Source organism: Polypterus senegalus, chromosome 8 (genome assembly GCF_016835505.1).
Source record: "Polypterus senegalus isolate Bchr_013 chromosome 8, ASM1683550v1, whole genome shotgun sequence".
Classification (NCBI taxonomy): Eukaryota; Metazoa; Chordata; class Cladistia; order Polypteriformes; family Polypteridae; genus Polypterus; species Polypterus senegalus.
The window spans coordinates 43,032,379-43,049,125 of NC_053161.1; the positions used below are offsets into that span (position 1 = coordinate 43,032,379).

The 16,747-nt window shown below is 36.1% G+C and overlaps 1 protein-coding gene across 6 annotated transcripts in view; it reads right to left on the bottom strand.

Moving 5' to 3' along the window:
- Positions 1 to 16,747, bottom strand: part of magi2a (membrane associated guanylate kinase, WW and PDZ domain containing 2a) — a 1,205,404-nt gene that overhangs the window by 323,166 nt on the left and 865,491 nt on the right. For all 6 annotated transcript variants that reach the window (XM_039761046.1, XM_039761045.1, XM_039761048.1 and 3 more), the window contains exons 5-6: positions 12,320 to 12,533; positions 6,686 to 6,765 (exon numbers count right to left, since the gene is read on the bottom strand). In XM_039761046.1, coding sequence (XP_039616980.1) covers positions 6,686 to 6,765; positions 12,320 to 12,533 — 294 coding nt within the window. The remainder of the gene's footprint in view (positions 1 to 6,685; positions 6,766 to 12,319; positions 12,534 to 16,747) is intronic.

The window sequence follows — 16,747 nt, forward strand, 5'->3', positions numbered from 1 at the left end:
CCATGACACATTTGCCTTTATCATGTTACTGAATTCTATCAATTATATTTTACATTTAAAAGTATAAGTCAAGAGCCATGCATGAAATGCATTTATTTTCTTATGAATATGTTCTCAGGCACATTATGGCAGAAATTCATATACTGAAATAAAAGTAGTTTTGCTAGAAATATTGATTATTAGGTGGTTAAGAAACTGTAGAATGGCCATTTTAGAACTCATTGACGGATCCGTTTATGACAACAATGAAATAGTAAAGAATAAAACTATTCAAAAGAGGCACCACCACTAATTACAGTACAAAGCTGATTTGAATGTTAAAAGCAATAGCACTCCCACTCATGTCAGGCTGCCTCCGTGGCTATTCCAGAGTGTGATGAAAGAGACCCAGTACTGTAGATGAGGAGTGCAAACATTCAGCAAATGCCCTTAACAAATAATGGAAAGCTAACCAAAAAGGCAGACTGCAAGTACAAAATAAAAAATAAAACATTATTTAGTTACTTTCAATCTTTATCTCCTTGATAACTTTTCTTTTGACAATAATAATTATACACCACCACAATGGATCTTAAATGAAGAAATAATTTCATGATTGAAGTGTGCATTCATTCAAAAGGATGCATTCAGAAATACAGTATGAGCCATTTATACATGCCCCCCCCCCCTAATTTCAGGGGCTCAAGAGTATTTGGACAATTGACTGAAAAGCTGTTCCATAGCCAGGTGTGAGCAGGTCCCTCATTATTTCATTAAGTATTAAGCAGTAAAAAGGTCTGGAATTAATTCCAAGAGTGTAATTTGTATTTGGAAGCTGTCGCTGTGAACTCTCAATGTGAGAGTTAAAGAGCTGTCCGTGGAAGTAAAAACAGCCCATCATTAGGGTGAGAAAATGAAACAAACCCTTTAAAGAAATAGCAAAAACACAAGGAGTGGTCAAATAAATCATTTGGAAAATTCTTAAAAAGAAGGAACGCACTTGTGAGGTCAGCAACACCAGAAGGCCTGGACAACCATGAAAGACAACTCTTTCTTTGGTGAAGAAAAACTAATTCATGACATTTAGCCAATCCAAGAACAATCATAGGAAGGATAGATTAGACTTTGCCAGAAAATATTTTCAAAAAACACAGTCCAGTTTTGGAAGTTTTGTTTGGATAAATGAATCTAAGATCAATATGTACCAGAATGATGGGGAGAGAAAACAAATGGAGAAGAACAGGAATGTTTCATGATCTGTAGAATAAAACATCATCTGTGAAAAATGGTGGAGGCAATGTTATGACATGGGCACGTGTAACTAACAATGGAAGTGGGTCACTGGTTTTTACTGATGACGGGACCAATGACAAAAGTAGCAGGATGATTTCTGAAGTGTATAGGCCTATACTGCCCACTCAGATTCCGACAGATGCTGCAAAACTGATAGGATGATGCTTCACAGTACAGGTGGACAATGAGCCAAAACATACTGTGAAAGCAAACCAAGTGCTTTTCAAGGCAAAGAAGTACAATATTTTTCAATGACCAAAGCAATCAAATGACCTCAACCTAATTGGACATGCATTTCACTTGCTAAAGACAAAACTGATGGCAGAAAGTCCAACAAACAAAAAGCATCTGAAGACAACTGCAGTAAAGGACTGGCAAAGCATCAGTAGGGTGGAAACCCAGCACTTCGAGAAGGCCATGGGTTCCAGACTTCAGGCAGTCATTCACTGTAAAGGATTTTCAACCAAATGTTGAAAATAATCATTATGTTCATGATTAGGTTAGTTTGTCCAGATACTTTTGAGCCCCTGAAAATAGAAGGACAATGCATAAAAATGGCAGTCTTTTCTAAATGGCTCATACAATGTTTTTGTTAAAAGCATTACATTAAAACCGCAAGTCTATACTTCAATCACTTCTTGATTGCTTCATTTCAAATCCATTTTTGTGGTGCACAGAGCCAAAATTAGGAAAATTGCATCACTTTCAATAAGGACACTTCTTTTAACTCAATGACATTCATAAATTACATATCAAACTTCCTTTTACAGCAAAAGATCTCGACCTGCATGCTCCTGTCTTACTAGCGCAAATTCTCATCATTAAATGTAGACTTTAAGGCTGCATCTGACAGTTCTCTTGTCTCATCCTAAAAACTAGGATGGTAACTCAACCACTCACATTCCACCAAATAAAAATAGTAATAGCATAAAGTTACCAAAGCAGAGACACTGGAGGCACTTGATCTCCTAGGAGGCTTATCGCTATACCTGAGATTAAAGTGAGATCATATGGTTCTGGAACTGATGGCATTACTGTGCTGAATTTTTTGAAATACTCATCATAGAAAAAATTGTGCTTTAATGCCACTATTGACCATTCTATTCTCTCTCAACAGCGGTTAAGAAGTTGCGGCCCTTGGCCTCATGAGCTCTCTGAAGTCTCACCACATTGCCCACTTAGGAAAGTAATTGCACAGCTCTGCAGTAAATATTATCACATTCGTGCAGGATGCCACATTTTCAATGTTAAATCCCCAATCTTTTTTTTTTGTATTTAAGAAAAGGCACACTTCAGTTCCTTATAGATTTTGAAATACACAACAAAAGCAACTACTCAAAACTAGGTTTAATTCAATGGATACATAAATACTGCACTCTGGTTTTGAAAGCAACTGCATTAAAATGTGTAATGTTAAAGAATGCAGAAAGTTGATTTAATCTGAACTTTAAAAATAAAGTTAAGCACATTTTTGGAAGTAGCATTTAAAAAAAATTTAAACCCATACTTCGTAAAAGTGCTCTTATAGGTCAAATTGCACATCAAAAAACTAAAGAATATGCAAAATCGAAGCACGAAATTCATATTATGTTTCCACAAAACAAAAAAAAACCAAAAACAGCATTGTATTTTATGCATTTTATACCAGATACTCAAGTTTAGCATTAACTATGATAGTAAAACAAAATGAAACTTTATAAACGTTACATTTCAACTGTTAATGAAGACTATGGCAACTGTTTTAAATTCATAGGTGCAGCTCACCTCTAACTCCGCAATATCAACATTTACTTTAAGGATAAACAACAAAAACACCACTTTAGTTGTGAATTAAATTCATACCATTATTCCTATCTACTATGCTGACCTGCAATGATATTTTAATTAATTTATTTTTTTTTGATAGGGGAGGATATTCAAATCTACATGAAAAAACACAAAAAACATCTCATCTCATATCCTTTTTCCCATCCAATCTTACTCCTAACTATGAATTTTAAATAACCATACAATACATCTATGATGCTTAAGTGTGTCTACTCATGTTTGTATAATATAGTTTACATGAGATTAGACACTCAGGTTGAAACAGAACATTTTTATGTGTCTGCCTTGCAGAAACAAACCTTAAAATAAATATGAAACCAATTTATGATCTATTTAAGATTCTGTTTAGTGGTTCTGTGCCTTAAGATTCTTAATAAAATAAGCAAAACATACAATGGAAGTACATTTGGAGAGACAACAGTTATACCTCTAATCCACTGATAAATGATGAATTGATGGTCCTTTCTAGAACAGGCACAAAACTCTTGATGAACACTAAACGGGTGAAACACTGTAGATATAAACTTATTGATCCTTTAATTTATTATTTTTATCTTCCTTTTGCAGAATCTGAATTACTCAGTCCTTCACTAACTTTATATTACCGTATATACTCACATATAAGTCGAGTCTTGAAACCAGAAAAATCAATCATAAAATCAGACCCCGACTTGTACGCCTGTTCAAAAATCCGGCAATTAATTTTTTTTTTTTTTTACATCTTCTTGCCTGCTCCAATCTCGCATCAGTTTCTGAGACGCATTGAATTTTATTGCAGCAGCGCAGTTACCAATTTCTTTTGCTTCTTCAACGACGTTTAATATAAAACCAGCTTCATATTGTCTTCTGATCGAATGTTTCATTGTAGGTAAGGGATGCTCTTACGGTAAAGGTGTATGAGGGTGTGAGATACAAAAAACACAAATCAGTGTAAACGGTGCTTCAGAATACTCAGCTAGTACCGTGTGGTCACATAGACACAACAGAGAGAGAGAGAGGTTAGAAGCATGCGCTGATATATCGCATTGCCGCACTTACATAGACAAAAAAGGCAGTGTGCTCCGTGGTTACTCTCTCTCAGGTGGGCATTAGCGTATCATAATCCCTTGTACCAATAGCGTGAGTTTTCCACATTTGAGGTATACGACCGACATTATAAAATACCAGAAATTATAATGTAAAAGCAAGTCCTGACTTATCCGTGGGAGAACTTATCCACGAGTATATACGGTAAATAAATGAAGAAACAGAAGCATCATGTGGCGGATGTTCCCACTTTACTGTTTCACAGGCTTTTGTTTTTCTCCAGTGTCCCATATTGCCTTGCCCTGACACAATTAGTGAGGCAAACTTAGGTGTTTCATAAGCATGTTATCCTTGCCAGGTTCTTTTTCTTAGGTTAAAAAAATGCATCCTGTTTTAATTTTATCTGCCTCAGCCCAGACTCATGTGTGAGCCTCAAGCAGACCCTAATGAGAAATGTCTCTGAGAAGACACACCTCACTTCTTCAACTATCTTGAATGGACAGGACTGGTCAGGTTCTACTAAAAACCATATACTGTACCTCCCTTTACCATGTGCATTCCCTGTGAGGGTCAGTGTCCCTACATAGAGCTTTTTCCTGCCTTGTGCAAACTGCTGCTGAGGTGGGCTTGGTGTGTCATGACCATGAATGAAATTAAGCGTGTTTAAGAATGATAGAGAGATATAAAAAACTAACATGGATGTAATTAAAACAAAAACATAGGGTAACCAGGAAGAAAAAGACAAGCAGAAAGTACGTTAAGAAAAAAATAATTTTAGAAACACAAAGGAAAGAATGCATTAAGAAGACAGTGAGAAGCAATTGCACAAAAGAATCAGTAAAAATCTGACAACTCACATAATGCAACCCAACTCTTTTACATCATAATCATTGCTTGTGTTGACCGACAGCATTAACAACAAACAGTGAGGTTCAGCTGTGTGTGAAAGCTGGGAAAGCACATAACAAGCCTTACAGGTGGCGCAACCAAACCATTGGCAGTGATACAAACACAAGGGGGCAGTAGGCAAATGCCAGCACAGTACAATGATTAACAATCAATAAAAAACTAAATGCAAGAAAATGAATTACACATGCCACCAACAGTGTCGCACTGCCATATTGGATGTTTGGAAGGCCCTGACTTGTTATAAATATTTATAGCAGTCTGCACTTTAATGGAAGTGACTTTAAACACTTTCTGAAATAAAATCATATGTCTAAACAAATATGAGAGTAGATCATGTCATGTTTCCTTAAAATATGATTTCAGCACAGCATGGAACTATCCGTTGACAATCGTTCAATCCCATTGATTCTAAAAATTCTAATTTGGTGATAAGCATACTTGTAATAAAACAAATTCTTTATGTGAACATAATTACATATATTCACACCACGGAGGCTAAAAGAAAGCTTGAAGAGTGCAGTTCATTGTTTATGTCAAACCATGCTTTTTAATTTACCCTATCACTAAAAATATTTGAGAAGCAAAACAGTGCTTAAAATCAGATAAGCACAAAAAAAAACCAAAATAAAAAAGGCATTCCACCATAGAAAAGGGAGTGCTGTTAGGAAAGCTTCAAGGGAACGACACTATTCTGAAATGACTGCATTTATCATTTGCTGTCTGTGCTTAATCTATGATCCATTTTCAATTCTGTTTTTGTCACTCGGACTATTATTTTATTCATAAATCTAATTTAGGCAGCTTTAATGTGTGCCTCACAGGAAAAGCATTATTAAAATTCCTGTCAGCATAAAGCATGTTTTAAAATCCAACTTCTGAGGCAAAAACACTGTATATTATGCGGTAAAATCACTCAACGGTGCCATCAAGGATATTTCTGAGCCCATTTCATTCACACTGTGACCTTGCCGAGGACTGAATATTAAGAGGCAAGTGCTTTGAGTCTACTATGAGACCTTTTCACTCACAAATCTTTCTCTGCAACCCAGTCTCTCGTGTTCATGACAAACTGCCCGAGTCTCAATAAAACTTCAGCAGCAAAGATGACACATCTACATAAAACAAAACAACTTCTGAAATTCTTTTATATACCAAGCTATCAGTAGTATCAGTGTTTTCTCCCTCCTAAAGCTTGCATTTATAACATTTTTAGTACTATCTATTCAAAGATACCTTGACTAATGACCTCCTTATGTTAATCATATATATAATGCATGCTCAATTATGGCAATCATACTCAGAAAACAGTCCTCAAACTCACAGACACAGATCTGAACAAAACAATGCAATTGTTGGCTACTTTACAATATGACAATCAATGGTCAACTATGTGAACAATTAAAAGAAAGATAACCATTCTGCAGTTGACCTTGGCATGATACCATCTCCCGACAAGTTTAAATTATACACAATTTAAATTACAAAAACTCTACAACCAAAGCTGTACAGTCTCCAGAAATCATTATCCATAAATCCAGTACTTGCTACTCTTAAGACTCTCCAGTGGCTGCATGTTATAACATCCAAGAACTGATCATTGAGCTCACTGAGGAAGCACTGCTCTTCAATAAATGTATTACAGTACTCTTACCGTCTTCTTTACACTCTTCTGGTGGCTTAGCTTTCTTTGCAAGTCGGGGATCAAGCCATGATGTAGTCTTCGTGTTGTGGCTAAAGGGGGAAAAAAAAAAAAAAAAAAGAGAAAAAAAGTATTTTGAGCAGTGACACTGCAGCACAGTCAAGTTTCCTTCAAGAGAGAAAAAAAAATCTCCACACCCCCAAAGAAAAAATGAAAAGAGGTTAGTCTAACGAAACTGAAATCGATATGTTTAATTTGCTTACTGCTTCTAATTAGACTAAAGAGGTGTGAGATGAATTGTGCAAACAGCTGTAAATTTGGCAAGTTCAGCTCTCTTCACTGTGTGCATTTACTCGACTCAGATCAGATAGAATGCTTGCCAAAAAAACTTCAATGAATGTGTTGATCTTCCATGAGGAGGAGGGGCTGGGAGAAGAGGGGAGAAAACAGGACATGTATGCTTCTGTTTAAATATTTAAATGAAGGCTGCAGAAGAGGATGTACTGTAGAAGATCTCTAAGATCTAGAAAATATTCTTAAATTAGAGTCAATGGATATGTTACGATAGAAATTTAATCAAAAAAAAAATGTCTCTGATGTATGATTTATTAATATATTGTACCGTATAAGCTGCATACATAAAATGATCTATTCAAAGCCCACAATATTTGTCATAGTTAGGAATACAGTATACAAGAAAACACATGAGACTCTAAGTATATGAAAGAATAAAAAGGACTGATGTTTGTATATTTAGTGACTGAGCACTTAATCATGCAAAGTATAAGCATTTGTGTGAAGAAACTGTTGAAGTAAACACCCACACACTCTCCACATTGTCACAGGTAGCAAAACAGAAGGGGCTCAAGCAAGACTTGATATATGCTGCTTTGACAGTAATGATAAAGGCACAGACCTTCTACAAGTCCATGTGCACAGATGTCAATGGGAGACAGGCCCTGTACATGCCAATGATACCCTTGAAGGAAAATCTCCGAGACACAAAAAATAAACAAATATGGTTGGCAGTGGAGGAGCTTCACATGTGACAACTAGAATTAGTGCTAAGCGATGCAGACAGTTTTAAATGTTGCATACGGTTTTGCGAAACAAACACTAAAATTTATTTTGCATATGTTGCAACACACATAAATGATTTTAAAGTTTCTTTTGGTAAACAAAACAAGGAATATTGTTCTATAAAGCCTTGTTCACAATTGCATATTTACCTGTGTTCTTTTCTGTAGCTATGTAATGTGTGTAATCTGTACTACAACAGTCAAGTCAATTGTATTTATGTCCCTCATTCAAATCAGAGCAGAGAAGTAGATTTCAAAACCATTGTGCATTGTTCTACACAGAAACACACTATACCGGAAACATGATTTCCTAGCACCTCCCCTTGCTGGTTTTCTTCATTATGCAGAACAGGATCAGGATATCATATGGATGCTCCATGTGCTGTGGAGCTTTCAATTTCTTTTCTATCTCCAATTTATTTTGATTATTACAACTGTCAAGACTGTCGTCATAATTAACAAAGTGAGGATTATACTGCCAGAACATTCTTTGAGGCTCAAAAAAATGTCTACATGTCACCGGAAATGAGTCCGGTAACTCCACCCCCAGAGTAAAGATTTTACTGGAAATGCTAAATGGCAGGCAGATGCCTGCAGAATTAATGAATCAAAATGCATCCAGAAAGGAACCAAGTAAGTGCCTTTCATCTTGTTTGAATAGTACATTTCCCTGGAAGCAAAACTTCATTTGTTTTGTGAATTTTTTTGTAAAGCAAAGTTTTGCTGTGAATTAAATTCTGTGTGAAATATTTCACATATCACTAGCTAGGATCATGCAGTCTTTAACCTCAATTTAATAAAAGTGGGAACAGTATAGAAAATGCTTAAAAAAAAGAGTGACTTGTAAATTTCTTTCACACTGTACTATGCTGAAAATACTACAATGACACATTATTTGATGTTTAAACTTATGAATTTGATTTTTTTTTTTTTTTGGAAAATATACCCTTGTGTAAAACTCTCATAATTGCAGCACACTCCAAAAAAGTTAGGACAGTTGAGTGTTCCCCTCTGTGTAACATTAACATCTATATATATAATTCACTAAGGCAAGACAACCATGAAAAGCACGCCGGAAGGGGCGTGGATTCACTAAGCCGCCGACAAGTGAGACACCTATGGCGCACACAGGAAGGAGCCACGCCCACCAACTCCAAGACCATTGGATACGACGACAACTCGCAGGGCCACGCCCACCAACTCGACGCGACACACAGAAAAATGCCGTCATTTATGTTCGTCTGTCGTAGAGGCCACATGCAGTGCAGGTCAGGTTAATGTCATGTACCTCCGAGCTACGTTGACTGTTCATAGAGGCATGTTTCTTGTGGAGGTGAATCGCCATATGCAGCGTGTGAAACGGTTTGCGAGGGGTATCCCATGGGATCCTTAAAACAATCCTTTAAAACTGAGGTTAAAGCACAATGAAGGAATCAGTCTTTAAAAACCAATAAGCTCTGTGCCTCTGTTTCATTACCGTCTCACCTGCTTCACCAATGCAGGCCCTGCAACAGTCGAGACGCTCTGTCAGCAACTGACCTTCTCTGTGCCTGACCGGTTCACACAGAGGCAGCGCAAGAGAAAGCCGCACCAGAGACAGACAGAGGCACACACACAGGCAGCTGGTGGGCGGCTCTCCGTGAGTTTCTCTTGCGAGCGGACACATGACCAGGCGGTGTGTATGCTTCGAGAACAAGGCTGGACGCGGCTTGCGACCGGGCACATGAGCAGGCAGTGTGTATGCTTCGAGTGCGAGGGTGGACGTGACAGGACCATCTAGGAAAAATCATGTCGCGGATGTGATTCGCTGTATGCGGCGTGTAAAACAATTTGTTTGTCGCAGATGTGAATCGCTGTATGCGGCGTAGAACAGTTTGCGGGTGTCCCTGTGTCTTTCCAGAAGTGTTCAACCATCAATAAATAATTATGCGGCGTTTGTTATGCCACGGGTTCACTATTGTGTTGTATTTTGCTCTCTCCAGAATTCCATCTTTTCATTCACTTACTGTTGTATTCTCACACTAACCTGTTTTAGACAACCGTGTCTTTCCAGAAGTGTTTACCATTCAATAAATAACTATGCATGAGATTGAGCGTGTGTCTAGGCGTGGGTAAGCCGTTGAACACCATTCGGGCTGCAAACCGTGGAATTGCCACTAAGTGCGACTCATACGCTCCCACTGTTTTCGTCCCTGCCCTTTGTACACACCCCCCTCCCACACGTTGACTGTTCATAGAGGCATGTTTCTCGCGCAGGTGAATCGCCATATGCAGCGTGTAAAACTGTTTGAGAGGGGTATCCCATGGGATCATTAAAACATTCCTTTACAACTGAGGTTAAAACACAATGAAGTGAGCAGTCTTTAAAAAACAAGTTTTCGGTTTCGACGCGACCGCGTGCGGCATAGCAAAGTGTTGTACATGCTACATACAGCAATTTGCATCCGCGACAAACATGCGTCTTCTTAGATGCTCCTGCACTTTGTACACACCCCCCTCCCACCTCGCTACGCCGCATGGACGATTGTGTGTTGGTTCGTTCCGTGCATTGTTACAATGTTGCTTTTCTTGCTGATTTATTACATTACCGATTTTGCAAATGTTCAATTTTCTCCCTGTGCTTAACAATTATTAAAAAACCGGCCTGATTATGCGGTGTATGGTACGCCGCGGGTTGGCTAGTTTCTTTTATTAGCACAGTATTAAGCATTTGGGCACTGAAGACACAAGTTGGTTGAGTGTAGCAAGTGGTCTTTAGCTGCACAATTGTGCAGAGCCTTCCTTGTCACATTTTACACTTCATAATGTGCCAGACATTCTCATTTGGAGACAGGTCTGGACTGCAGGCAGGCTAATCTCGTACCAACATTCTCTGCTTACACAGCCATGTACTTATAATCCATGTGGTCAGGTGTTCTACTACTGGAAAAAGCAGGGACATCACTGGATAAGAATGCATCTGAATGGTAGCATGTGTTGCTCCAAAATTTGTACATACATTTCTGGAATAATGGTGCTCTCACACATGTGCACTGACATACCCCCAATACCATGACAGATGCTGTTTTTTGCACTGGACACTGATAAAAGTTTGGATAGTCCCTTTTCTCTTTGGCCTGGATCAGAGATCACGCATATTCAGAAGTGGTTTTTGACCTTGCCCTTTACGCACTGAAATGTGACTGGATTCTTTGAATCTTTAAAGTATATAGTAAATTGTAAAGGGTGAAATGCCCAAAATTCTACTGAAATGTCTTAGAGGTAATTGTTTTACCCAAAATGCTGAATTATGTGTTAACGCATCTGTTGGCAAACTGGCACACCTCGACCTTGAATTTGAAGGATTAGTCCTTTTTGGCAGGCTCCTTATATACTACTGCCTCTCCTGTTTCAAATCACCTTATTTCAGCTTGTCACATTGTTATTATTTTGTTAAATACCCAGCCCCAACTTTTTTGAAATATGTTGCATGTGTTAGAATAAACATATATCTTCAAAAAACAATGCATACATTTTGATAAAATATAAAATCTATCATCCAACCTGCTATATCCTAACTTCAGGGTCACGGGGGTCTGCTGGAGCCAATATAAAATACATTGTGTATATACTGTTTTTGTGTACCTTTTTCATCATTTTCCATACTTTCCCAACTTTTCTGTAATTGGAACACTAGTGATTATAATGAACAAGTGGTCCAAAAGTTTCTTAGAAAGGGCTCTCCTTTTACAAAAAATAGTAGGCTACAGAGGGGTACAGTAATTTTGTAGGGTATTCCTGATACTGAAGGTTAAAACAAAAAGACATTTTATAGCTTAGTCCTGAGCAGTCGAACCTCACGAGAGATAGGCAGCCTTGTGATGTGCTTTGAGGAAGGCAAGTGGATGAGCCATCTTTCCATTTAGTCAGAGACAAAATCAATAATTTGGGCATTTTGCTTATATGGTTAAGTTGATATTTCTTTTAGTTTTTATCACTTTTTCCACTTTTTCATTTGGAGTAATGACATTATACAGTAATTTTGACATATTTTAGAATATTTAGTATTCTGCATCCAGCTTAGAGAGTTAAACAGGAGTTGCTACGTTAAGAACCAAATACTAAAGGCACATTTTCTAACATATGCCATATCAAGAACAAGTTAACTTTGCTGTTCTGTCAGTTAGTAATGATAACATTGTTGAAGGCAAAAAGGTGAAATTAATTGAATGGACACATGAAAGCAGTTGGTTCACCTGAAAAACCTCCAGATCCACTTCTGCATAATACATTAGATAAACTATATGAACCTTAAAAATGCATATTGACAGCCTGCCAAGAAAAATGCAGGTTTTGTCTATAAACTTCAGAAGGGATGGCAATGCCATATATTGTATAGTTAAAGAAAAGCATGTCAATATAGTCTTACATATTTTTATTTTAAAAGCACATTAATGCTTTTAGGTATACATGTGGCCATTTCACTGCTTCTTCAGTTACAATAACATGCACTACTATAAGACACAAATGATGCACAAGTGATCTTTTTTCACTCTATACGGAACTGACAGTGAAAATGCAGACATACTCAATAAAGTAAACTTCTCCTTTCTCAGTGTAGGCCATTTCCCAGTTATCTGGCAGTGATCCAAGGTCATCATTTTCTTCTGGTTTGGGCATCTGAATTGTTGCTTCTTCATCTTCTTTTGATTCTTCTGGTTGACTCGGGGTAGGTGGTACATATGGCTGAGGTGCCATGTCACCGGAGGCATCGGTACTTTTGTCTTCATGTTCACTTGATTCTAAAATAAAAAATGCCACCACAACAGATCAGACTCATCAATGACATTATTTTCTCAATGAGCAAAAAACTTGATTCTCTGATTGTAATATAATCCCATGAAAAGGCATAAATCAATTGCAGCATATTCAACATGTAACAGCAACAGTTCTAACAGAAATATCAACACATTTAATCCATATCAGTAGCATCATATTGCCTGCATCTTTTAAGACTAATGTTAAATTTGTCTTGATTGCATGTAAGGCTTTGAATAATCTTGCACCTTCCTATATTTGTAAATGTCTCCACACATCCGTAATCAAAATCTCACATCTTTAAACACCACTTTGCTCAGCTTTTTGAGAGTTAATCATAAATGTCTTTTGTTTTTATGCATTTAAAATATGACAATTTTCTGATAGTGATACATGCGGCTAGTATTGTTGAACACTTCAAAAAATGTCTGCAAACATACTTTTCCATATTGGTCATTTCATAACTTAATCAGAGTTAATCTGTTACAAAATAATAAAGCTCACCACATAATTGCACATTTTAAACTTTGTTCATAATGATGAGTATGAATGACTCTTTTCACAGAATACAACTATGAGTGTATATATTAGTGCAATAATTATACCTGCAGCATTACTGCATCTCAGACAATGTAGAAATGTAGATGACACTGAATTACTTTATCATATTTAAGTTCTTAGTAGAGTTTTTTTTTCCTAGAATCCTAAACATCTGCAGTTTTTGCTTCCTCTCCTCTATGGCCATCTGGCTATAACATATGTTTAAGGTTGGATCACATGGAACAAAATCTTATTACAATAATTTTTTTCATACCAGTCGATACTGATGTACAGTATATCACGATATAAATTAAATCACAATTTCTATCAATCTTAAGCATTCCTTTTTACTCCTAAGTGAGATGTGAAAATATCATAAGGTTAGTTTTGGTTTAAATATTTATTTTCTCTCAGAATTTGAACATGACAAATGTACTGTAGAACATTATACAACATATTTCACATAAATAAAATAGGTATATATAATAAACTAAAATTTTAATTCTGACCAGTCAAAAGTTTCAAGTATTATAGAAGAATACAAACAGAGTGTGAAATAAAATTCTTTGGTGAATTCCAAAGGAATAAAATAGGTAACAAAATAAAAAGTCTCAATTCTGACCAGTCAAAAAGTTTCACAGGAGAACACATTAAATTTGTGGGTCAACTCCAAACAAAATAAAAAATCTTAATCCTAAAATTCTAAAATCCTAAATCTAAAATTAAAATCTTAAAGCTTTCAAGTTTTACAGGGGAACACAAAGCAACCTCTTTGGTCAGTTCCAAATAAATAAAGTAGTTATTAATAAAAACTACCTTGATGTTGTACCCTTTCCTTTGTATTGATTCAATCGGCTGTATTACACATTTGGGAAACAAACCCACAAATAAATATACCAAAAACATTCTGTATATAACCTCAGTACAAATTCAAGCAGCTTTCAAATATAAAAGAAGGAGAACATAAACAACATTGATATATTCGGTCAACTGTGGTCAGCTTATGCTTCAAGGCAAAAAAAGCACAAGAAATCCCCATTAGTGCGGCACTTGCTTGGGTCTGGGACTGTAAAATCTTGCATTGTGTATACTCTAAAGGATGGCACTGCTTCAGATGGTACAAAAGATTAGTGTTATTACCAGTCTTTGTGGGAACATGCTTTCTAAACAATTTTCAGTGCACGCTACTCTACTTCTTATTGAACTTTAAATAGCCAAAATATCTCCACACTAACAAATTCCTCTGACCCTTGTTTTCAACAATTTCCTTGTCTTTAGAGTCTTAGGCTGGGTCTGTTGGGGTGTCTTCTTCAATAATGCAGATTTTTTCTGATTTGTCAGTATTTTCTGTCATCATTTTCTCTTATATCCATCTCCCAGTCCTAATGTATTGGTGTGCAGAACTGCTGTAGCCCAAACATTAGCACGTGTGCTGCTGCTACTGCTACACTCAGTGTTGTGTGCATCAACCTAACCTGACATGACTGTAACTCTATTCCAGCCACGTGATTAGTTCGGCACAGTACCATTCTCATATCATTGGCTTTTAATGTTGTCTGTCAAAACATGAATGGAATGAGTTCTATTAACGTTGTATTGGCCATGCCTTATATTTCTATTGAGGAAAAATTATTTTGCAATAATTATCTGTATTGTTTTATTGCTCAGCCCTACATGTTAGTTTTATTCATATTTTTCATCAATTGTATTCATTTTATTTTTATGTAGTGCTATTCACAGAATATAGGCTCAAGAGCAGTGTAACACGTTTACAGGTAAAATACAAGGTATAAATAAAAAAAATACAACATGTACACACATAAAATACAGATAAAGTTAAATAAACTGTACATCAAAGCAATTTAAAATTTATTAACAAGATATCCTTGCGAGACATGTCCATTAATACTATTGAGATAAGGCCAATTGACAACAGAAGAGAGGAAAACAAAAACTCCAAAATCCATGGAGAAAATAAACATCTAGCAGATCCACAGTTAGTTATGACAAAGTCAAACACAGTCACAGTTCTGGAGACCAAGGGTAACTGGCCTCTCATGGTCTCCTGTATATCCTCTAGCATTATACAGCTACTGTAAAGTCTAGAAAGACTGAATCCTTTCTGCAAACAAGCAGTGCTGTTGGTTCAGCACATAAATGGTTTATTTAATACAAAGATCCTTTATAGGTTTATAGTTTTTAAAAGGTTTATTTTATTGAATTATTCATTATATGTTTATAGGGTTGCCATTGTCACATGTACAGAAAATAGTGAAATCCTTATATGTATCTGGTAATCAACAACTTTTTTATTTCTACAGCACATCTTACATACAAGGAATGTAGCTCAAAATAATTAAAGAAGTGTTACAAGATAAAAACAAAAGAAGAAATTAGAAATTAATTGTTATATATAACTAAATAAATAATATATAAAAAATGATTTATAAAGAATCAATACGCGCTTACATAACACAGACATACAAGTAGTAGAATTTTAATTTGAAGATATGTTTTTTAAGTTCATTAATATAAGTTTGATCCTGTAGTCAGATGGGCATTCAATCTAACATAAAGGTGATAAGGTCAGGCTTATTATTTTTAAAATCTTTATTTTAGACAATTTAATGCAGTGAGTCTAATAGACAGAGTATCTACTTTCATTCCATCTTCAAAAGTGGCCGCATAGTACTGTGATTAAATGGTGGTGGCATAAAACGCCACCACAGAGAGCCCGGAAAAGAAAAGTGAGGTGATGATAATAATAGTACATTCATGAAGTGTATAATATTGCAATGCATATATACAATATATCTATTAGAAGTAGGAATGCAAAAAGAAGAGAAGGCCAAATTGAAAAGGTGAGTATTTAATAGATTTTTAAATTGATCAATAGTATTAGTATTGGCATATCTCTATCAGTAAACTATTCCAAATATTTGGTGCAAAAGGTCGCCTCACCACTTCTTTTATGTTTAGCTCTCTTTATAATAAACAACCAGTGATAGACAATCTGAGGTCACAACTGGGAGCAAAATTAATCAGAGCTTTACTGTATATACGTGCCATCATCAGTATTTTAAAATCTATTCTAAAGGACACAGGTAACGCATGTAATGATACTAAAACTGGTGAGATGTGCTCAGATTTTCTTCTGCTAGTTAAGATTCTTGCTGTTCCATTTTGAACTAATTGCAACTAGTTAATGTCTCTCTTAGGTAGTCCTGTTAGGAGAGCATTACATTAATCTAGTCGGCTAAAAACAAAAAAATTATAAATTTTTCATTGTCTTGTAATGTTATAAGAGGTTTAACATGTGCAACATTTCTTAAGTGAAAAAATGCAGTCCTAGTAATTTAGGTAGTTTAGATCAGAGTCCATGATCACACATAAGTTCTTAACTTCCGCCTTGACTTTGAGTGCAAAGGGGTCAAGTTTAATTTCTAAGATGCTCAATATTTCAAATTTTTTCCAACAACTAACATTTCTGCTTTTTTCTTATTTAGCTTGAGAAAATTATTATTCATCCACTCAGTAATACAAGACGGACATTGGATCAAAGGGCACAGAGAGTCATCGAGTGTTATAGATAAGTAAATCTGTGTGTCATCAGCATAACCGTGGTAGCTCACCTTGTGTTTTGAGGTAATCAGGCCTA